General features: G+C 35.2%; 3 protein-coding genes, 1 non-coding gene and 1 pseudogene across 15 annotated transcripts; 3 read left to right on the top strand and 2 right to left on the bottom strand.

Annotated features, from left to right (window-relative positions):
* Nucleotides 1-333: 333 nt before the first annotated feature.
* LOC121256984 (rhodopsin-like) lies at nucleotides 334-2,404 on the top strand. 2 transcript variants are annotated; one of them, XM_041157808.1, is made up of 4 exons: nucleotides 334-538; nucleotides 690-866; nucleotides 1,821-2,008; nucleotides 2,195-2,404. In XM_041157808.1, exons 1-3 carry the CDS (start codon nucleotides 487-489, stop codon nucleotides 1,922-1,924), a joined length of 333 nt encoding a protein of 110 aa, XP_041013742.1. In that variant the 5' UTR covers nucleotides 334-486; the 3' UTR covers nucleotides 1,925-2,008; nucleotides 2,195-2,404. The 2 variants fall into 2 exon arrangements, with proteins under 2 accessions (XP_041013742.1, XP_041013743.1); XM_041157809.1 differs by having other exon boundaries at nucleotides 1,821-2,005; nucleotides 2,192-2,404.
* A 1,114-nt stretch (nucleotides 2,405-3,518) lies between these two features.
* Nucleotides 3,519-9,188, top strand: LOC121256985 (telomere repeat-binding factor 1-like). 4 transcript variants are annotated; one of them, XM_041157814.1, is made up of 8 exons: nucleotides 3,519-3,783; nucleotides 5,088-5,271; nucleotides 5,452-5,669; nucleotides 5,864-5,948; nucleotides 7,028-7,111; nucleotides 7,525-7,872; nucleotides 8,673-8,753; nucleotides 8,857-9,188. In XM_041157814.1, exons 2-7 carry the CDS (start codon nucleotides 5,122-5,124, stop codon nucleotides 8,685-8,687), a joined length of 900 nt encoding a protein of 299 aa, XP_041013748.1. In that variant the 5' UTR covers nucleotides 3,519-3,783; nucleotides 5,088-5,121; the 3' UTR covers nucleotides 8,688-8,753; nucleotides 8,857-9,188. The 4 variants fall into 4 exon arrangements, with proteins under 4 accessions (XP_041013748.1, XP_041013745.1, XP_041013747.1 ...); XM_041157811.1 differs by lacking the exon at nucleotides 8,857-9,188 and having other exon boundaries at nucleotides 7,525-8,750; XM_041157813.1 differs by lacking the exons at nucleotides 3,519-3,783; nucleotides 8,857-9,188 and adding an exon at nucleotides 3,827-3,993 and having other exon boundaries at nucleotides 7,525-8,750.
* A 582-nt stretch (nucleotides 9,189-9,770) lies between these two features.
* Nucleotides 9,771-9,841, top strand: TRNAP-UGG. Its single transcript has one exon. It is a non-coding gene; the product is annotated as a tRNA-Pro (tRNA).
* Nucleotides 9,842-9,964: 123 nt separating this feature from the next.
* LOC121256986 (ADP-ribosylation factor-like protein 8a) lies at nucleotides 9,965-18,909 on the bottom strand. 8 transcript variants are annotated; one of them, XM_041157818.1, is made up of 7 exons: nucleotides 18,775-18,909; nucleotides 15,433-15,863; nucleotides 11,414-11,495; nucleotides 11,269-11,301; nucleotides 11,005-11,126; nucleotides 10,700-10,861; nucleotides 9,965-10,322 (listed from the first exon to the last, which is right to left on the bottom strand). In XM_041157818.1, exons 3-7 carry the CDS (start codon nucleotides 11,474-11,476, stop codon nucleotides 10,205-10,207), a joined length of 498 nt encoding a protein of 165 aa, XP_041013752.1. In that variant the 5' UTR covers nucleotides 11,477-11,495; nucleotides 15,433-15,863; nucleotides 18,775-18,909; the 3' UTR covers nucleotides 9,965-10,204. The 8 variants fall into 8 exon arrangements, with proteins under 8 accessions (XP_041013752.1, XP_041013751.1, XP_041013754.1 ...); XM_041157817.1 differs by having other exon boundaries at nucleotides 15,433-15,879; nucleotides 18,775-18,908; XM_041157820.1 differs by lacking the exon at nucleotides 18,775-18,909 and adding an exon at nucleotides 16,776-17,217.
* LOC121258848 lies at nucleotides 11,084-22,083 on the bottom strand (annotated as a pseudogene).
* Nucleotides 22,084-22,785: the final 702 nt, after the last annotated feature.

The following is a 22,785-nucleotide window of genomic DNA, read 5'->3' on the forward strand; positions in this document are numbered from 1 at the left end:
TTTTCTGTCTCATAACAACGTGTATTTTAATATTTTATACAACGCGCCTTGGACACGGTTTTTATTGGGAATATATTTCTCCATTACTAAGGAAGAATCGATCACAACCCTAGATCTCGCCACCTCATTATAAACTACTAATTTTTCCTCAAGATTTAAGATTTTAAACAAACAAACAAGAATGAAGAAACCAAAACGTAACGTCGAAACCTCCCTCGGTTCCATCACCCTATCTATCTTCTTCTCTCAATTCAAAGTCCCCGTTTTTGTTTTTATTTTTATTTTTCTCCTTTTTTTTATTTACTTTTTTTTTAATTGAGAGAATTAAATAGCATTGGAAACACATACATACTATAAAATAGCCGTCCACTTCCCTCTTCTGTGTACACCCACCTTCTCAAGAACACATTTTGGGAAGGAAAGATTCGATATAAAGAAGGAGATATCATATTACGGCACGGCTAACCCATCAAGCAAACTTAAAGTATGAGTTATTACAGTCAGAATCAGCCTCCTGTTGGTGTCCCTCCTCCACAAGGTCAGACCCTATAATCTTGAATCTATTTCGGTGTTCATAGGATATTGATTTTTCGGTTTTTTTTTTTCGTGTGTTGGATCTGTGTTTTTGTTTTGGTTTTGGTTTCTTTGGATGTTAATTTGATGGTTCTTGTGGAATTGGTGACTAATAGGCTATCCGCCGGAAGGATATCCCAAGGACGCATATCCGCCGCCGGCATATCCTCAGCAGGGATATCCGCCGCCGGGATATCCTCCTCAGCAGGATATCCCCCGGCCTACGCCCCTCAGTACGGGCAGCCTCCCCCTCGGCAAAACCAACAGGGCAGCAGTGGCTGCTTGGAAGGCTGGTACGTCCTCCTCTTTCTCTCCCTCCCTCTCCGTTGACTCTTTGACCGAGTCCTTTGTATCCGACCCGGGTCGATCTGGGTTATTTTCCGGGAATAGAATGAGTTAACTCGTCTGCGGGCTCACAAGGCGTGCATGGGGGTGGTTGCCCCCGTTGTCCGCAAAACCCGACAGTCGAAGAAAGAAGGGGTTCGTTCACATAATTGTTAGGCAGTTGGGATTATTATTTCCGGTTTGCCCAACGTACCCTTTATCTGAAATTGGAGGAGGTGTTTAGGAGTCGTTTGAGTTCATACATGAGTTTTTTAGATAAATTGAGATAGATTGTGAATAGTAAAATAAAATATTTATAGAATATTATTTTTAATATAAAATTTGAATTATTTATATATTTTGTATAAAAATTTAAAAAAATTATTATAATAAAAATGAGATGAGTTAAGATGATTTGTAAATTCAAATGAGGCCTAGTCATTCTAGTTATTCTTTTGTTTTCTTTTTCTTTTTAGATAATTGATATAGAAAATTTGTTTATCGCCGTGTGCCAGAGTGCCCTTCCTTGTATGGGAAAAAAAAAAAGAGTGGGCTAAGTTGACCGCTTTTCATTTTTTAGTTATTTTTTTTATTTTTCTTTTCATATTGTTTAATATATTTAAATATTTTAAAAAAATAAAAAAAAAATCCCAATACATTTAAAATAACTTCCCAATATATGTAAAAAAATATCCCAATACATTTTTTCTTCAAATTTGTTTACCGTTGTTTGAAGGAAAATGATGTACATTACATCCTCGTTACATTTCTATTTATTTTACGTTGTCTGTCTATTTGTGTAATGTTACATTGTCTATCTATTTTTTAATTTCTTATTTTAAAAAATAAGAACCTATATATTATTTGTGCGATATAAATATGAAAAATTATATACATACGATTGGGTTTTATTATTTTTGCAGTTTGGCTGCTTTATGCTGTTGTTGCCTCCTGGATGCCTGCTTCTGATCACGAGAAACTCTGCAGCAGCAAAAAATGGGAGAAATTACATTTCCCATCTATTTAGATTGTCTAGTTTTTCTTCTTCTATAACTATCCCCACTCACCCCCTCCCCTTCTCCTGACTGTTGTTTCTTATAAATAATAATCTATTCATTCTCTTAATTCTCATCATCTTTTCATCATTTCATGATGTGGTATTAGATGATAGATTTACAATTGAAATGTAATAAATAATTTCCAATCACCTAATGCCACATCATAGAATGATGGAATGATGATGGAAGTTGGGATGATGAGTATCAGATAGAAGTTGGATGATGAGTATCATTATTCTTGTACTTTTGTTTAGAAGTGAACGTGTCATTACCATGAGTTTTTGCCTTTGGTTTTCATTTGAGTTTGTCTCCTTGTCTGTTTTTATTAACATTGATTGGTTGGTTTTTTTAATCTAGATTGTCAACATTTTAAAATGTAATGACATTGAAGGTCTTTTCTTCTCGAATTTTTTAGAACTAAAAGCTGCCTTCCATCCCAAATGAAAAGGTGCAGAGAGTGATGTCTTTTAGACTTTTTTCTGTAAAGAGTATAAACAGTAGTGAATATCAGACCAGTCATAAAAAAAAAAATAGTGTACTAGTTAAACTTTAAATGCATTATTTTAGTTTACGATATCATGTTTGATATTTGATGAATGAATGATAACAATTTCGTTTAAAAAGAAAAATGAAAAGGTGCAGTGATTGAGGGCAGGGCAAATTCATTTGAAGCAGTATTTTCTAAATTTAAAGCTACAGGGCTTTTGGCAAATCATAGTATTTTCATGGTTTGGGCTTATTCCTTTATTGGATATGATAAGGTACACATCCGAATGAGAGATTATTGTAGCAAGTGAAGGGGCGAACCTTCGAAATTGAGAAAGATAGCTCTATATTTGCTAATTGAGACTATTGAGTAATGATTAATCTTTTTTATAACATTTTAAATTGAGAATATTTCTATAAAGACGAGTTTTATAGAAAATATTCATCTTTTAAAACAAGTTTGTGTAAAAAATTGTGAAAATTATGTATTTTATCATTTTCCTTACTAATTTTAATGTTGAATTAAGTAAGTATTTTCTTTTGGGTTTTTGTTATGCGAATTCCTATAACCTCCATTTCTTTTGGGACATCAAATCAGTGTGTCGAACATGACATTAACAATATTAGCAAATAGTGGTAGCATAAATCTTTATAAAATATTCATCAAAGAGTACCCTAATTTAACATCCATATAATTTTAGATATTAAATTATAATTTAAACGATAAGAGTTTTTTCCCAACTTGTAGCAGAGAAATGTCCTCCTTGCCATTACAAAGCGAGAAATGATATTTGTAATTTTAAAGCGTATAAATTTTGTACACTTCTTTTGAAAAAAATAATAAATTTGAGATTCACATGAAAAGAATAATTTTTTTAATAGTAAATCTTATTTAAAAAAAAAAAAATGAGTGTGGAGCTTGCATATCTTAAAACTGTCCTATATCTAACATTATCCTTACAAAATTGACGTGTATCTTAAAGATTCGATATATAAATTTAATACAAGGGCATTTATCAATTTTTAAATTAAAATTTTAAAAACACATTTGGGGAGCAATATATAGTTTATAAAAAAAAAACATTTGGGAGCAAGTAAATAAAAATAAAAGTCACGGCCTCCTTACTAAAATTACCGTCTTGTTGAAGAGGGAGGGAAAAAGTCATGCCCTAATTAACTATCAGAAAGTCCCCATTTGTAACTGAATTTCAAATCCCAGACCCAAAAAGTGAGCCCGCACAACCTTTAGCACCATAACCCTCAAAAAGAAGAAGAAAAAGAAAAAACCAGAAAGAGGAAAAATCGCTGTCGTTACTTTCAGTGCCTGGTCGTACATCTTCTGGTAATTTTTCTTCTCCAGCTTCCTTTTTTTTTTTTTTTAATTTGTATTTCCTCGCGATTTTCCTTGATGCTTTCGATTTGTCTTCGTTTTTCTGTATACGGAATCCGGAGCTCTATTGATTGGATTTTGAAATCGTTCTGGTTTGCGTCTTGTTCGTTATCGATTGGTAGCGGATTCTCGTTATCAAATTTATCAGACGAAGTTATTAGGGTATTTTGACTACAAACATATATTTTTAATATATGTTACTATTTTTCCGTAATTGAGGCCAGATTTGATCTGGCTTTCAACAATAACTTGTGGAGGAATATGATTGTGTCCAAATCGGGTCTCATTAGGGCTCGTAACAAAGTAATAGGTGAATTTGTAACACACCCCAAATTACTTGACGAAAATACACTGAAAATGGCTCACCTTAGGGGAGCACGGGCACCTCCGGAGAAAGATGAAGAAGAAAATTAGGACGAGGAAGGAATTAAAGATTGGATTAAGTTTCTTCATACCGATCCAAATGCATTCTTCCACTACATATACTGACCTCCTCTATCTAGTTCCTGGGCCAGAGGCCAACTTAACCAAACAGTAAAAATAAAAGCAGCTAATACAATCCTAACAACAATAAATGGGCCATGGCCTGAATCAACAATAACATGCAAATAAAAGAGATGGCCATAGGCCAACACTTAACCCACGGGCTGATCCAAACTACTTAACTCTTATTACCCAACCTAAGCTCACTATGGATTCGGTCCACAACTGTTCAGTTTTAGTGACGGAATTTTGTGCATGCTTGTAGAAATTGTAACATTACTGAAGGAAAATTTTGATTAGGTTGTGAATTTTCTAGTTATATCTGAAAAAACTGGTCTAGGTGGATGCGTATATACAAAAGCGTGTCCTATCGAAGTGCAAACACTGTAAATTTAGTTATCATGCATCTATTTTTCTTCTCATTTGTAGCATTTTACTTTTGAAATCATAGGGTACACTGAATGGGTCGTAGGAACAGAGAGTTGTGAGTGAGGGAAATGGCTTTTTTGTATCAATCAGGCTAACCAATTTTTATAGAAATTTTTATTTGGCAGAGCAGATATGATCCTGACTATATTCTTTAATGAGATTAGTTCATAAAAAAAAAAAATCTGTATTGAGATTAGATGGAAGGCTCTTTGTATGTTTTTTTTTTTTTTAACAAAAGTAAGATAATTGATGTGTGGTGTAGTATAATTGGATATGTAACTCCTTGTCAGTGCGGAATAGATTTCCTTAGTTGCTGGCTATATCCTGACTGTTCTGTGAATCAGATTTTTTTTGGAGTGTGTCTTTGTGCTGCCCTTGATGGGTGCTCCTAAGCAGAAATGGACCCAAGAAGAGGAAGCAGCACTTAAAGCCGGGGTTATTAAGCATGGGGCTGGAAAATGGCGCACGATACTTAAAGATCCGGAATTTAGTGGTGTCTTGTATCTGCGTTCAAATGTAGATCTCAAGGTGTTCTTCTTTTGACTTCATATACTGCGTAGAGTTTATTCCTGAAAAATAAAATATCAAGACCTATGCATCTTTTGTATAATATCATTTAATCATTAACAAATGAAACAAAAGCCTTATGCTAAGCTGTATATTATTTTAGCATAAAACATTAATTAATATGCTTTTTACACTGGGTAGGACAAGTGGAGAAATATGAGTGTAATGGCAAATGGATGGGGCTCCAGAGAGAAGGCCAGGTTAGCTGTTAAAAGGGTGGCCCAGGTCCCTAAACAGGATGAGAATTCCATGGCTCTCAGTACTGTGGTTCAAAATGACGAAGATTTTGTTGATGCTAAGCCTCTTGGAGTTTCTAATGATACACTGCAGGTTCCTGCTCCAAAGAGATCTATTGTAAGGTTAGACATTTTTATTAGTCGATTTTCTAGTGTCTTAGTTTCATAACTTTAGTATATGGAAAGTAGTATCACTGGAATTCTGCCAGTATGTCATGCACTTATTGGTCTAGATTGAATACAAGTGATAGGCATTTTGCATGCACATTATTTGTTTTATTTGCATACTTTTTTATCTTTTGTTTTCTTTTTTATAGGTTGGACAATCTTATATTTGAGGCTATAACTAGTTTGAAGGAGCCAAATGGTTCTAACAAGACAACTATTGCTACTTACATAGAGGTAATCTTCCATTTTCAAAGCAAGCTCTCGTGGAATTCAGTGTACATCGATATTTGGTAGTTGTACTTTAAGATTTTTAGTGTCGTGACTATTTGATCTTTTTTATGCTAGTGTCATGCTCTATGATCATACGTTGAGTTTAGTGGAGTGCTGAAATTATAAATCTAAAACATGTTGCATATGTGAGAGGATGACATGCCCACAAACTTTCCACTGTAAGTCCAAACGGATAATTTTGACAGTATGGGCCTGAGGGACCAGGTGTCAACTTTGTGAGAACTTATCGTTAACTGCTACTTATTGCTTTTGGATTTAATGATTTTGGAGATTGAGTTTGAGTTGTTATGTAGCTTGTGTGACATTTGATATCTACCAGCGCATGTCATGAAAACGACCTTCTCAAATCATAATGGCACATCCAACCTCACCCCCTCTTTATTTTAGTTCTCTGCAATCCCAATGCAGTAGTTCCAGCGTCTTAACTCACACCACTCACCTTATTGACTTTCAGCATACACATGGTATTCCTTGTCACATCCAATGCCTGCTAGTGTGCTGTAAAACTTCACATCTGAGTTTCAAATCTAACATGACATCACATTTCCACCCCGCATTCAAATTCCTTGCAAGCCCCTAACCAGAATTACGACAAGTAAGGTTTGCTCAACCGAGCTTCAAATGCCATGACACTTAGGCCTCATTTGTTTTCGTAGATGAGATGATATGAGTTAAGATAAAAGTTGAAAATTGAATAAAATATTGTTAGAATATATTTTTTTAATATTATTATTGTTTTGGGATTTGAAAAAGTTGAATATTTTATTTTGTGTGAAAATTTGAGAAAGTTGTAATGATTAAATGAGATGAGATGAGATGTGTTGTGAAAACAAACAAGGCCATAACCTCCTCTGGTTCATTTATGACTATACACATCGTCATTAGTGGCCATTGAACCTGTCTACTTTATGCTGAGTCACAATTGAACTTGATTGTGCAAAATTTGGAATGATGCTTTCTTCTATCCATCAGTATATTATCTTCACGATCTTCAGTAACCAACTGAGTTTCTCATTTTATAGGAACAATATTGGGCACCTACAGACTTTAAGAGGTTGTTATCAGCCAAATTAAAGTATTTGACAGCAAACCGGAAGCTGATTAAGGTAAGTACACTCGGAAAATCTTTGGCTTAATTGTCTTGTGCCAATTTGCACTTGTTGTCTCTCCTTGATTAACTTCTGTGAACCTTATTGCATGCCAAAGCATTTTCAATTTTTAATGCTAAAAGATGTGAACATTTATTAGTTGGAAATGGAAAATAAAGAAATTGTGAGAATCATCTATTGAAACTAGTTTACATTGTCTGCTCAATTATCTCGTTTAGTACTTAATATTCAAGACCATTAAGGAAACTTCAGAGTAGCCTCATTTTGATCATTAAAAGCAAGTGTCATTTTGACCATGTAAAACTTAGCGAAATCGCCATGTGGTTTCAAGAACTGGTTCTTTTGCTGACGGGTTGAAATCTGAATGATTTATGATGGATCGTAATTGGTACTTTATTTTAATTGTTCAGGTTAAACGCAAGTATAGGATTGCACCTACTCCAGCATTTTCTGACAGAAGAAATTCTTCCATGTTACTCTTGGATGGAAGGCAGAGGGTTTTTCAAAAAGTTGAGAAGGATGATGCCCATATATTTACAAAATCCCAGGTTGATTTAGAGTTAGAAAGGATGAGGTATATGACTCCACAAGAGGCTGCTGTGGCAGCTGCTCAAGCAGTTGCTGAGGCAGAAGCTGCCATAGCAGAAGCTGAAGAGGCAGCAAGAGAGGCAGAGGCAGCAGAAGCTGATGCAGAAGCGGCACAAGCTTTTGCAGCAGCAGCAGTGAAAACTTTGAAAGGAAGAAACAACCCAAAAATGGTGAAATTCCTTTGTTGATTTTTCGTGTGCGTGTGTGCATTAATTTTTTGCATGAGTGGAGATTCTTGAGAAGCTCAGCTAGGAACTCTCCCGAGCAATCAAGGTTTAAAACAAAAAGGGGAGACAAATGTAAAAGAAGGAAAGATGTTCCCCATTAACCAATGTTCAAAGAGAATGCAGATCCTCTCTTTTCTTCTTTTCTCACTGATTTCATTTCACTTGCCAAAAAAAAAAACTGTTTGAATGTCATTTTTTATTCAGCGCTCCAATCTAAACCTTTCACAGATATGCTTTTACATACATGTTTTGGTGAATTTCTTATATGGGAAGTATTTTGTGCCGTACTTGCTATATTACTCATGTCAAATGAAAATACTAATAAAATTAAAGACCGGATTAATCCTCATTCTACTATGTTAGTCTTTGATGTGGGTTGTAGAAGCCAATTATCTAAATGGTGTATACTTGCCTATGAAGAAAATGGTGTAGAATTGAGAAAATATACTAGTTAAACTTTGGTTACAGCTTCCAATTTAGACAATCACCAGGTATAATGTGGCAATATTCTCGAGTCATTGTGTATATGGAATGGGTAGAGACAAACCTATCTCTCTTGTCTCGTCATTTTCTTGATTCCAGTTTCCCCAACTCCTGCACTTTATTCTTTTTAAAGAAGGTTGGCTATTGAATACCCACATTCCAAGGCAAATTTCTGCATGTTAATATTCTTATTTTCTTTTGTTTTTGGTTTTGTTTTCTTAAGCTTTTGACTTACGCGCATCTTCTGAAATTTTATGCAGATGATCCGAGCTTGACATAAATTATAACTTCACAAAATGGCTAGCAAGGAGTAGCCAACCAAAGCCTCTTTCTGCCAACAACGCCCCCCCTCCCCCCCACCAAAAAAGAAAAAGGTCAGAGCTCTTTACATCTGCAGCAAATCGTGTTCATTTAGTTGATTCTGTGAACAGTTCCTTTTCTTTTGCAGTTCCGAGTTTGGAGAGATGTCTTTATGTTTTCTGAACATACTGGCTCGTAGCCAACGCTCAACCCCTTTGGTGAAAGAAAATGCACTAAAATAGAAAGAGATGGTATTTCTTCTGATTGAGATGTCTGTTTTGGGTATGCGGTTTGAATATAGTTTAGTCTGGATCATTGTCATTTCCTTTGCCCACCGAATTGTGCTCCATTAGGTTTCACATAGAATTGGAAAGATTGTATTGAAACCAAAAAAAAAAAAAAAAAGGTTGCTAGGAGTTTTCTTAGGAAAAGGTTATGGATACCAAATTCATCTTAATAAAGTTATGAAATTGATTCAGGCAAATCCTGTTAAGAAGAGAAAAGCTCTATCTACATATATTGTCTTTGATTCGTCTCTGCTTCCGAGAAAAAAAGGGATCGTTCTTTTGTTTTGCGGTTACTTACTATTCTGGGATTTTCTTTCGGCCAAGTGAATCACAATCGGACTACTTTTTTTAAAAAAAATCTATACAAAACAATGATATTCTAAGAATAGCAAAAGTTGTGGGATCTCAATTGAACTATTTATTACAAAGTTAGAGACTGAAAAGAGAATACAATATGTGAATGACTCCCAACAAAATTGGCCTATTCCCATTTTCTTGGCTCGATACCAAGAGGTGATCTATGCAGTGGTGATTTTTACAACAAGAAGGATCACGAAGTGCGCAATATTCAGTCTGCAAAGTTCGGTGGGCCATTCATTTCTCTATTTTAATCTTCATGCTGGGTCGCTCCGATATAATAAAACGGTGAATCTTCTTTAGTTCAAGTTTTTCGCTGGTGATTGGGGGAGAGAATCTTCACTTGGAGAAAACTAAGTTCAGATTGTTTCAATCTTAATAGATTATAGAAAACATCTACAAAATGTGACAAGAGGGCATTTGGTCTAGTGGTATGATTCTCGCTTTGGGTGCGAGAGTCCCGAGTTCGATTCTCGGAATGCCCCCCTTATTGAGAGTGTGTTTTTCGTTTTTCATCCCAACAAAACCTGCTGTCCTGAACTCAACTCGTGCGCCACCGAAGCATATAAAAGCTATTATTCTAATTCCAATCCATCAGACCCGAAGCATGTTTGAAGTTTAAAGTTAAACACACCAAGCAAAATATGTACAAGAAAGTAGAAACCCATATCGTTGCGTGTTGCACTTGCATTAAAAAAAAAAAAAAAAAAAAAGAAGCACGCACCAGACCCAGATGTCAAGCCACACCGCAAATAGTAACCAGACTGATCGATAAACCCAGTTATTCAAATCCACCCTCTAATAACTGTGATGGACGAATGAATGAAAAAAGTACAGAAAACTGAGACTCAATCCTTTGATTTAGAATGCTTCACAAGCCAATCAATAACTGTATCAATGTTGGTGGAGTTCTTGCAAGAAATCATGAAGCAACAGACTTCTCTATCAGTAATGGACTCGAGTCCCCTGCAAGGGTGGAGCACTATTTTCAAACTACGGATGATTAACAAAGAAAAAAAAAAAAACCAGGTGGTCAATATACTAAAGAAAAATTGTTATCACTTAATGCCCTCTATTCTGAATGCTACTTCGATACACACAAAAAATAAAAATAAAAAAAGTTTTTTGTAGCTGGTTAATATTGGGGAGGGAAATCTCTTTCTCAGGTGGTTAAGAAATCATCCGGAGGGAAATTTCAAACATGACCTTGTGACCGGCCATTTATTTATTTCTTTGTGGGGGAGGAGGGTTGAATGCTGCATGGAGTGAACTTCAGCACAAACTAATCATGTTGGCGAGCCACCAAAAACCATTTAAAGATGATCCCTAGACTCTCTACTTACATTTGCTCTGTCAGATCCTCTTTAGACAAAGCTCCTGGTTTGTCAATCTTGTTACCCAGTACCAGCAAGGGAATGCTACTTAGTGACGGTTTACTCAACAGGTCATCAAGTTCACTTCTTGAGACAGGCAAGTTCTCAGAATCAGCGGCATCCACCACATACCTGCAACATGCAAAAATTGTGGTTCTAAATTGTAGGTCATAATAAGCTAGTACACTAAACTGGCAAGCTATAACCTAAACTTCTTTTTTATAAATGCAACCTAAACTGGCAAGCTATAAGTGTTGGCAAACAACAGGGCATACACAATGGCTAAAACTGCACGGCAGTATCTTTCCCACATACTGCGAAATCTCGGTTGACCTCCAAGATCCCATAGCTTTATTGTCACATTCCCTTTAGTTACATCCCTCATATTAAACCCTACCTGCAGATAAAATGAAATTCTTTTTGAGTGAGATGTACGCGTAGACAACTAAGTGGGATCTTGTTGCAATAAAATGACAACTTCTCTGACAGAATGGTGAAAATAAAAGGATGTTAATAATTCATAAACAACGATGACGCACCGTTGGAATCATGTCTTCGCTATATCCACCAGTCTTGAAGTAAGTTCCAGAAAAAGAAATTTTGCCATCAGTATCAAATCGAAACAGTAGAAAAGGAACATAAAAAACATAAAAAATTTACACATCTCGTGAATAGTTTACTTACTGCAATAACATTTACAAGTGATGTTTTTCCAGCATTCTCAAGGCCTATTAAAGATATATCCATTTCTTGCTTGATGAAAAGACTAAAATAAGAAAAAGAAATGGATTGCATAAATAATTTAATGTACTTCAAAAGAATGTTCAAATTTTACTACAAAGATACAAAAACATTACACTAAAGCAAGCAGTTCAACGCATAGAGTAAGGTTGGAAGCAAGATCTAGAGAATTATGAGTTTAATCATAACAAGTCAATCACTCCATGATGGAACCAGGATCTTACTACAATGAAAAGTGATAAATAGTGACCACTTAGGGCTAGAACAAACCGCAAGTTTTTTATTCTTTCTGATGGATCAGAGTAAACTACAGACCCTAGTACTTATATGTAGCATACGGATCCAAATTTAGGGCTTAAAACTAGTATTTTATTTATTTATTTATTTATATTGTTTTATATTTTTATTATCATTTTAGAAAATGTGCTAACAGATAGATTAAATTAGTGATTCCTTCCCTATCCAAAACCTTTGTATACTTTATCCATTAAGTTCCCGTGTTAGACTCGGTTTCCAGTTTGAGATTAACTCCAACTCAAACTCTTCAAATCCTCTCAGAATCTGTATCCTCGTAAGAATAGGTTCCTAAAGTCTAGGCAACTTCAAATTTCAGCCAATCTCCTGAAGGTTCACGTTGTTCCCTCCCATCGCCTATAAGAAACCCACAAAGCCTCTGAATTACACACACAAATTGCTAGAGAAAACTCGTTTATGCAGAGAAAATAAACTTACTCCCGCAAGCACCATCATAGCCCCTCTCGGCAACCAAGAGTCACCTCGCCAGACCACCTCCAACACCACCACAGAAAACGCCGGCCAACCTAGTTCCGTCGCACCCACTCCCTTCCGGTAAGCCATTGCCGTCGGCCACTAACTTCTTTCCCTAGTGTTTTTCGGCTTGTTGGTTTTCTCTCTAAACTCTCTCTCTCTCTCCCTCTCTCGGTGTCGCACCACCATAGGGACCCCCAGTCCCGTCGCCGGTCACTCCCAGCCACCCAGAGCCGCCATCGCACTCAGCTCTCTCTCGTGAGCATCGCACAGCCCCTCTCCCGTAAACCTGTTTCTTCTTATTTCTTTTGCTTCAGTTTTCCCAAAATACCCTTTCTACTAGGCTGAGTTCTATTGGGGTTGGGTTTAGTTGTAACTCGACTGGCTTATAAATCTGGTTGGACTTGTATTATTTCAGAAACTATAGTATTAGGTTAAGTGGGTTGATTTCATGCGGGTTTGAGGTTTAAACTGGGCTAAATTTTAAGTAGGCCGAAGCTTTTAATTGAACAAATATATTAGTCATAGACTCATTTTTATAGATATTTAAGGGATTTTAAAGCATAATTTTAAAGTATAATTTTTAAAGTATCTTTTGAGTCCATTATTTAAGTAATATTCCAATCGACTTTTAACTAAGATTTTTATAAAATTATTAAGTCATATTTTAAATAGAAGTTAAGGAACATGTTATGAGTTTTGAATAATATTATTATATATGATTTTAAGTATTTAGAATGCTATGACACATCTTTCTAGAAAGGTTAGTGACGGTTAGTACCTCGTATAGGTAACGCGCTATAAGTTGGAAATCAGGAAGCAACGCTAAGAGGTAAATAGTATGATCATATGAATGCATGCGTACTGTGAATATTATTGTTATGTATGAAAATATGATGTCCTTATGATGATTATTTATGCTACGCTATAAGACAAGTCAAGGTTAGATTCCTTTCACGATCTTTGATGAAATATGAGATTATGCTCGAATGAATGAATTTGTTATTTGATTGATTGAAAGTTACTAAAATCATATGAAAGCCATGAGATGTTCATGTAGAAATTCAAGTCAAATATGCCATGTAATAGAATAGTCAAATTATGCAAGCCATGTTCATATGATAATTAGATCATGTATGCCATGTTCATGTAGCACGTAGATCATGTATGCCATGTTCATGTAGCACGTAAATCATGTATGCCATGTTCATGTAATACTTAGATCATGTATGCTATGGAATGTCATAAAATGTTCAGTTCTAGTCATGTTATGCTATGTCATGTTATGTTATGCCATGTACAAGAATATGCCATGTTAAGAAAGTTCATGAAGCCTAGTGAATTCTCATGCATTAAGAAAGATAAGAAATTTTAATACGGACTCAAGCGTGGTTAACCACAAGTAAAGTGAAACACGGACCCAAGCGTGTTTCACTCCATATTATTCAGTTAAGTGAAACACGAACCCAAGCGTGTTTCACTCCATGTTACTCAAGTAAAGTGAAACACGGACCCAAGCATGTTTCTCTATGATATTCAGTTAAGTGAAACACGGACCAAGCGTGTTTCACTCCATGTTACTCAGTTAAGTGAAACACGGACCCAAGCGTACTCCATGACTCAGTTATGTTTCACTTTATGTTACTCAGTTAAGTGAAACACGGACCCAAGCGTGTTTCACTCCATGTTATGCCAGTTAAGTGAAACACGGACTCAAGCGTGTTTCAATCCATGTTAAACAAGATAAACAAGTTATTATACATTCACGTCACATATTATGTATGCTTCAGCTCATGATGATGGATAGATATGTGCTATGTGAATATATGACGATATATGTATATATGTTGTTAAGAGTCTTCAGAAACTAAATCCATGCTAGGCCAGATTATGTTTTACAGTATAATGTGCTATTTACTGAGTATTCGACTCATTCTTGTTTGTCTTCTTGTTTCTTTCATGTCTAATTGTTACAGATGATGTTTATGACGATGCAGAGCTGGATGGCCAGGAGTAGATTTAGTACAAAGGATTAGGAAGGAATAGATGATAATTCACACAAGAATAAGACGTCTTTTACGTCATTCCTAGGATTAATTTATGTTCTTTCACTTTATGTTCAGTTTTTGAGACGATTATGTTCAAATCAGTTTTTAATATTTATCGCTTTTCAATAAATGAGGTATATTCAAGATATAAATCTCTTTACCGGGCATTATGTTATGAATGTTAGTAACATCTCTATCCTATGGGAACGGGGTGTTACATTATAGCCATGCACTCCTAAGCATGTACGTAAACCTATTCCTATACAATCTCTGCACTCCTACCTTAATAACCCAAATAAAATAATAATCCTAATTGACATGTACTAGTTTAAAGCAATAAAACTAATGACAGCAATAATAACTCTTCCTACTTTAATTATTAAATAATAACTCTTCCTAGACTAAACTTCAACCCACTTCATGCTCTACTCCACTACGGCTTCTCCACTTTGTAAAAGACTTTCTAGTTCCGTTTCCATCACTCCAGCTATATGGAGTGCAACCAGTAAAGACTGGCAATAGAAGCAGAATATTCTACAAAGTCCACCTCAAACACACGAGCGTTAACTTGATTTGTAGGGCTTCCCACGTGTTAAATACCAGGCATCCATAGATAATCCAAAATTCATTGTGGAAAAAGGTGAAAACTCTAGCAAGAATAACAAGTCTTAGAAGTTTCAGCAGATGTTAAAAGCATCACCAGCGGGAAAAATGATCCTTATCAAAAGTGGGTACATGGGTAAGTACTACTTCGGCACTAGCATTTATTCAATTATCTCAAATCCTAAGAAAGAAACCATAAAAAGTACACTTTTATCATCCCAGTATGAAAGAATTGGGTAGCTTTTCGAAAGCTTTCTTACATGATAACCTAAAACTTATTTTCTTTTGATGCTAGATAACTTAAGGGCAGATAAATATGAAGGAAATGAGAAGATATTGAACAACAGAAAGTGCCCTCAAACATTGCGCTTCTCCTTTGCCCAAGTTATCCGATAATATCAAAGCTCCCCTTCTAGCACAAAAGTCTGTATGGCAAATTGAGCTTAAAAGACTTTCACTAGTATGGTAGATACAGGTGTTCGACCAGTGCCTGAGAAAGAGTATTCTCAAAGCCAAAGTGAATGATCTGAGTTGCAAACTTACCAATTAGCAGGGCACTGCAAATAGAAAATCCAATGACTCTGCAACAATGCCTCCTCTTCAAGTGCAAACACCAGTCATTGTACTCAAATCATCATCACTGGCTCTTATACCCTCAATCCACTTCTTGTGTCCTCTTCAGGTGCAAACACCAGTCTAATACTCCAGTCATTGTAATCCAAGTCCAATGAAAGTACCTGTAGGTCTGACATATGATTTCCTCAAGGCTTCTTTGAGCTATATTCAAAATTATCATTATTCACACCACCACCACCATTATCCTTAAGCAATCACCACTACCACATCCCTCCCTCCCTCCCTTTCTGCCACAACATCCATCAAAGCACCACTTCCACACAGCTTTAGCCTTCCTCCACAATACCACTTCTCCAATGGTGAGCATAATCACACATGCTCCATATGAGCCTCACATACTGGTTTACGAAAAACCTATCATCAGTAGAATCAGTGAAAGATCTAAAAAAACAAGCGTTTCAGGTAGAATGCTATGGGATTTGTGTAACCACGCGGTTCAAAGCTTAACACATCACCCAGTTACCAATTCCCACCTAGGACATAATTCAAACACCATGACAAGCAAGCCGCATAAACCACAAAATCGGAAATAATGATCCCACATCCATCATTCCACAATTACTCGTTACCATTCTTGAACTCAAGAAGCTTCTTCCCTATATCAAGCACCACCCGAATAAGCTTCATTTCCTTTAAAATATAAAACTACATATGTACATATAATATACTGTGATATTCAACTGTAAACGCTGAAACAGAATTTGAAACTTAATTTAGTTAGGAGTAGTGCTAGAGCTACCTGTACTTACAATCTTACTTACAATTTTAGACTCATTTTATCAGCTTTCTTTTGAAATTCAAGCTTTGAACTTCACATTTCATAATTTTCAGCTGAAGAAGTAAGTTTTTTTGCATTTTTCTTTAGTTGAATATTTATTTTAGTTAAAAAATAAAAAAGAAATCAACCAAGTCCAGGGATCAAGTAGTCACATTTGGCTTATTTAGATGGAAATGGTTTCTATTCCAATAATTATCACATAATCTAAAACTGAACACGGGAAATTATGAGGAGTTATTCTCTTTTTATATGTTTTCTCAGCAACCAAGTGGATCCAAAGGGGGAAAACCATATTTAAATATATGCGGTTCTTGGAAAAATTAAGAAGAAGATGAAAAGGAGATCATTAATCACAGTTTAGTATTAGGGCCAGTAGGGACGAAACTAAAATCTTTGCACTTCGCAGCTCCCACACAATAAAAAACTCAGAGCTCGATTCTCTACTCAGCATCCAAAAGGAGAGAGTATTTACCTCCGTAGCCAATTGAGAAAAGCATCCCATACCCCCATGGCGAAAGAGAAATACGGCAAATCCAAAGAAAATAAAACTTTAGGGTTTTGATTTGAAAACTAGATGGGATAGAGGATGGAAAAAGAAATTGTTCGGCCTTCTGTATTCCCAAGTGCTGCAGGTGAAATTTCCAGCAGTATTTACTATTTATTTATTTGATAACATAATACTTTCTATGTATTTAAATTAAACTTTAAACCAGAATATGAAAATAGTAAATTAAACGAAATGATTGAAAAAGATAATTATAACCAGCCGACAAAACGAGTAATGTAAACATTACTGCAACCCACGCGCCACATCCGATGACTGAACGGGCTGCGAAGTCGTTAAACGACGTTGTTTTGGACTCGTTAAGGAAAGAAAGTATCGCCGAATCGGCCTCTCACATTCGGTACGACGCGGTCCGGCCCCTGAGAAAATGTGGCTTCCGACTTTCTACAAATAGAATTATTGTTTCCAAAATAAAAAAAACAAAATTGCAGACGTTTTTAGGATAAAAAATTGTTAGAAATCTCACTTCGATTTTGATAAAAGATAAATATTAATTATATTTAAGAAAAATTTATAAAAAATTAATTTTCTATGTGTCAGTTATTAATATACTAAATATTATGAAATTTAAAATTAAAAAAAAAATTGATAAAATAAATCTTATAAATAAAATTATAACTACGTGTACCATGCTATTCTTGACAAAAAAACACGTGGCTTTATAAATTTTTCATGTAATCCTTTTTAATATATATATATATATATATATATATAATATCGGCTTAATTGTTCTCTTTTATTTAACTCTAAAATCGATTGAAAATATTAACAATTTGTCCGAATGAAGAGCATTAATGTTGACGTTAAAATCTGAAGTAATCGCAGGCTATCCATAATTACATTTCATAAAGGAAAAAAAATAAAAAAAATAAAAATTGTGTAATACAATAAAATTATTTATTTAAACTAAAAGAAGAACATTTATTGATTTAATATAGAATATAGATGTTTCATCGTTACGACCATCTTTAGACATCCTTTGCTCGCGGCGACAACGAGAAGTAAAGTATTATACTCGACCATCCCGACTGTAAGGAAAGCTCCATGAGATGAAGCCACACAAGTACTGACAAGTGTGGAAATCAAGGGACCCACCCTGTTGTATCGCCATGAAATCATTAAACAAAATGGACAAGCAGGAAGCATCCTCGAAGCAGCACAAGATTTTGTGACAAGCAAAACTCCAATCTCATTTTAATTACACTTTTGGCTTTCCCTCACTTCTTCACTCCTACAATATTTTTGAGTTGTGAAGGAAACTGGGGGAAATATCAATTAACCCACGTACCTTGTACTTATATCTTCCTCCTAGTTCCTACATTGTAGCTAAACCTTCTGAGTAAGTATGTTCTCTTCAGTTTTCTTTTTTTCTTTTAGTTCCATATGTTGCTATTTTTAACATAATGTATGTTGGCAGCTAGAGTGTAGGTGCATTTTGGTCAGCAAGGGGATGGGTATGTTGCTAGATATCGTTGGCGGGCTGAGCATTTGCGTTTCGACTCTTTGGGATCTGCAAGAAATGAGATTTTCTGCTATTTTTGACCATGTCAGTTCTGTGGCCATGGCCGTTATCATGGCGGCTGTATCATGTTTCATTGCTACGAGGAGACTATGACTTGGTATTTACAAGTTTTTGTTCATTTACTGATGACACCTTTGATTTTCAGCTTCCATTATATTTTCGCTGTGTGTGCCACATAATGCATTATCTAAGGGGGAGAACGGGGGTGGGGGCAATATACATCCTTGGCTTTGGGCATGCATGGCCAAACAATTACACCATATCACTCACAAAGAGAAAAAGACCAAACGTCCAGGTGCAGTCAACAAAGGAGTAAAAGAATGAGGTAAGCATTAATTACTCGATCAATTAATCAATGCAGCAACAGATACTATGAGAACACACCTCTGTGCAGTTGTTGCATGGGGGAGAGCCACCATATTGTTATGCCTGTAGGTACTCCTCCTCCAAGTAAGATGCCACTTTCTCAGCCATTTCACTCGGGCAAACTCCGTCTCCACTTCTGTGTTCTAATACCATCTGAGAAACAAAACATTCCCATTTACATTTAACCTAAAGCAAACTTCAACCAAATCTGAGAATTAAAAAGTCAAATTATGGCTAAAAAGAGCATTTGGTTAGTCCAATGATAGAGCCTTAAATTATGTCCTTTTAGCATTACAGTTGAACAAGCATTAGTCCTGCAAACTTCAAGTATTCCAGTATGGATTTTGTTTCACTTGCTGTATATTCCTAAAGGCAAAATCATGCAAATGCAACTTAGATTGAGTGATTGGGAGCCACTTCAAAGGGCTAGTTCCGAAAGGTCTCGATAATGTAACTGGTTTCATTGATTCAACCATTTTAGAAAATTAAATATTTCTTAGCTCAAGCAATTCTAGAATCTAGCAAGGTATTATAAATCTTCTTCCTCTAAGCTGCTTCAAAAGTCAGAAGAGAGAACACTGTCATATATGCCTTAAAGTGCATGCGTTCATATTTACATCTATTCATGTTTAAGCATACCCGTGTGTTCTGATTTCTCAAGAACAAGTACATACCTCACAATTTAATGGCGGCTCATATGGATCATCAATCCCAGTAAATCCTGCAAATTTTCAGAGTGATGTTAGAATATTATGACAGACTAAAACTGGCAAGCATCCTGGGGTTCACAAATTCGTGTGAATATGAAGACTGAAAAATCCACTTCTGGCTCCTAATTGCATATAAGTTTCCCATTTCTTTCTCCTCTCTTATCTCCACCATGTTATCTATAAGAAAATGAGAGAGAGCCAACATTCATGTGCAGAGCACGTTGTGGATGGCTAGTCCATAGATGAAAAGACAATCCTCATAAAATAAATAGTTAAGAAAAAGCAGCTCAATCTCTAGAGGATAAAAATGAATTATTTCAAAATAAATATGGTAGCATTAATCAGGACTCAAAAGAAAAAGCCGTTAATTATCCAAATTTAGTACGTTATTTTACAGTTACCTAATCTTTCCTGCACGTGCAAACTTATATAGGCCCTTTGAGTCTCTTGCTTCACAAACTTGGAGTGGCACATTCATGAAAACCAGTTATTTTAAGCATTTTTAAGAGTAATTAAAAACAGAAGCATCATTTGGTGTCTACTTTCCATAAAATTACTGAAATAACTTCTGGCTCACAGTTCAGAAGCATTCATAAACTCGAGCAACAACCTCGATAAAATCCCCATCTGGTAATAGTGCACGGCACATATCCCGATCTTTTCTGTAGGGAGAAATCAAACTAGCAATGCAGATAACTCCAGCATCAGCAAACAACTTTGCTACCTCCCCTGAAAGTTATAGAAAGCAAAAAGAAGAAATTAATCTTTAAAACTTATAATCGAACATCTGAAAGACACCACTTGCCAGAATAACTATCAATGAAAAACAATTACAACTGCCATGACTTAGTAGTATAAAAAATAACTTCTTTGAAGAGCTACTAGACCAAGACTTACCAATCATCCGGATGTTCTCTGCACGGCCTTCTGCTTTTTAAACTAAGGTCACAATTCAGGCCATGCCTCACATTGTCCCCATCAAGAATATAAGACAACTTATCCCTCTGGTACAAACTTTGACTCAAAGCACATGCCACAGAGCTCTTCCCTACAAGATAAAGGCCAACGTATAAAAAAGACCAGCCAAGATTACAATTGGAACTACTTGAAATTACTATAAAGGGCGGGATTTTCTTTTATTTAGGGAATGTAGGATCCTATTTATCACCTCCTATACTCAATCTGAGGTATTACAATCTCCTCCTCAAACCCTTAACATTCTCACCAGGCCATTCTATTCTAGGTGACATGGCTCAGATCTCACACTTCTAATTGGGATTATCCTGATACCATTTGTGACAATTTAAGAAAAGTTCAAGCTACAACTGAGCTTATACTAAAAAATGACTAGTCAAGGATAAAGTTGGAGTATAAAAGATAAACTTCTCTCTCCCGGACAATATAGGATACAATTCACTACTTCCGATACTCAATCTGGAGTATTCCACAATTACTAATATCTGAAAATGGAAAAAGATATACAGCTACAATCATCCACAATTATATTGACATAACTTGGTAATGTAGGCTAAAAGATCAGATGAATTTAACGAAGAAAAAAAAAAAGAAAAGAAAAATGAGGAATGTGAAGCACTTTTATGATATCCAACATTAGTCTGTGACAATGATAACATCAAACCTGAACGGCTCAGACCCGTAATCCATACAACGCATCCTTTCTGGTTGAGTAAGTCCTGCCTATCAACTTTTCCAACTGAACGTTCATGCCATTTAGGTGCAATTTGGACAGTGAGACGAGATGAGATGGTTTTAGATGAAATTTGAATAAAATATTATTAGAATATTATTTTTTAATATTATTATTGTTTTGCAATTCGAAAAAGTTAAATTGTTTATTATATTTTGTGTGAAAATTTGAAAAAATTATAATGATAAGATGATTAGATAAAAACTTTCACTATCGTTTCTCGAACTTGCAATGGTAGATAACTGGCTGAGAATTTCCACTGGTAAGAAAACATATCAGAAACCTGGACAATACAATTCAAAACTCCCGCTATAAATACATAACTTTACAGTTTAATTTATAGTGAGAAACTCAATCCTTTCCTTTCTTTGATTCGTTTACTTTCTCAACAACCAAGCAGGCCATAAAATCAGCTGCATTGAAAAATTAAAATCTACCAAAAACACAACAACAAAAGTGTGGGCGCAAGAAGAAATTGCCCCATACCATTCCCCTATCCGAAAGTCCGAATAAACAAAACTAGGGGGTCCAACTGAAAAAAAGTAGAAGATATTTATCAAAATATTTTCACACTCTAGGAAACCAAACAACGGATCGCAACAAAAAAACAAATCCAAAGCAAAAAACAAAAATCCATAAAACCAAACTTAGAACTAAGAAGATACCCGAATTAGCAGCGTGCCCATTTCTGGACTCCTCGTACAAATCATCCACCTTCCCGCTCCCACTTACCGTCCTCGACCCCTCCACTGCCTTGACTCGCAAAGAGCCCCTTGATTGCGAACTAACTGCGGAACCGCCATTGGGTAGTGGGTAGGGTCGCGAAGACGAATCGTAGCTTCGGCGAGGACGAGGATTCGAAGCCCGTCGACGCTGCCGGTAGTTTCCCAACTTTCCCTCCAACAACGATCATGTCTCATTGTCTCTCTCACATACAATCAACGTACAATCTAATTATTCATTTAAATAATACTTTAAAAGTGTTACAAATAAAAAAAATATACGTGTGTAATTTTGTTTTTTTATTAAATGAGATTTGTTGTCATTCTCGTATATCATACATTATATATATAAAAAAATATATTTATCATCTCAACACTCATCATCTTTTTATTATCTTATGATATGGTATTAAATGATAAGTTTATAAGTGAAATATAATAAATAATTTTCAATCACCTAATAACGCATTATAAAATGATGAAATGATGATGGAAGTTGGAATGATGAGTAGCATTACTATATATATTTTAAATTAATTAAAATCTTCTACTCATCATCTATATAACACACATTTGATAAGAAAAAAATAAAAATAAAAATAATATATAGTATATGAACACAATGGATATAATTTTTTTTATTTTAATTATATAACATGTTATGAAAACAATACATCATTTATGTTTCGAAAATATGTAATAATTTTCTGTAACACCCCGTATTTTAGTGTATTTTTACTGAAGGATTATTTTTAATAATTCAAAAATTTATTCTCTTATTTTATAATTATCGGATATTTTAAATGGGTTATTTTATTATCTTTAAATTGTGAAAATTAAATTGTTATGTTTTTTTTAATATTTATTTATTGTTATACATTTAAATTGT

This window comes from Juglans microcarpa x Juglans regia, chromosome 3S (genome assembly GCF_004785595.1).
Source record: "Juglans microcarpa x Juglans regia isolate MS1-56 chromosome 3S, Jm3101_v1.0, whole genome shotgun sequence".
Classification (NCBI taxonomy): domain Eukaryota; kingdom Viridiplantae; phylum Streptophyta; class Magnoliopsida; order Fagales; family Juglandaceae; genus Juglans; species Juglans microcarpa x Juglans regia.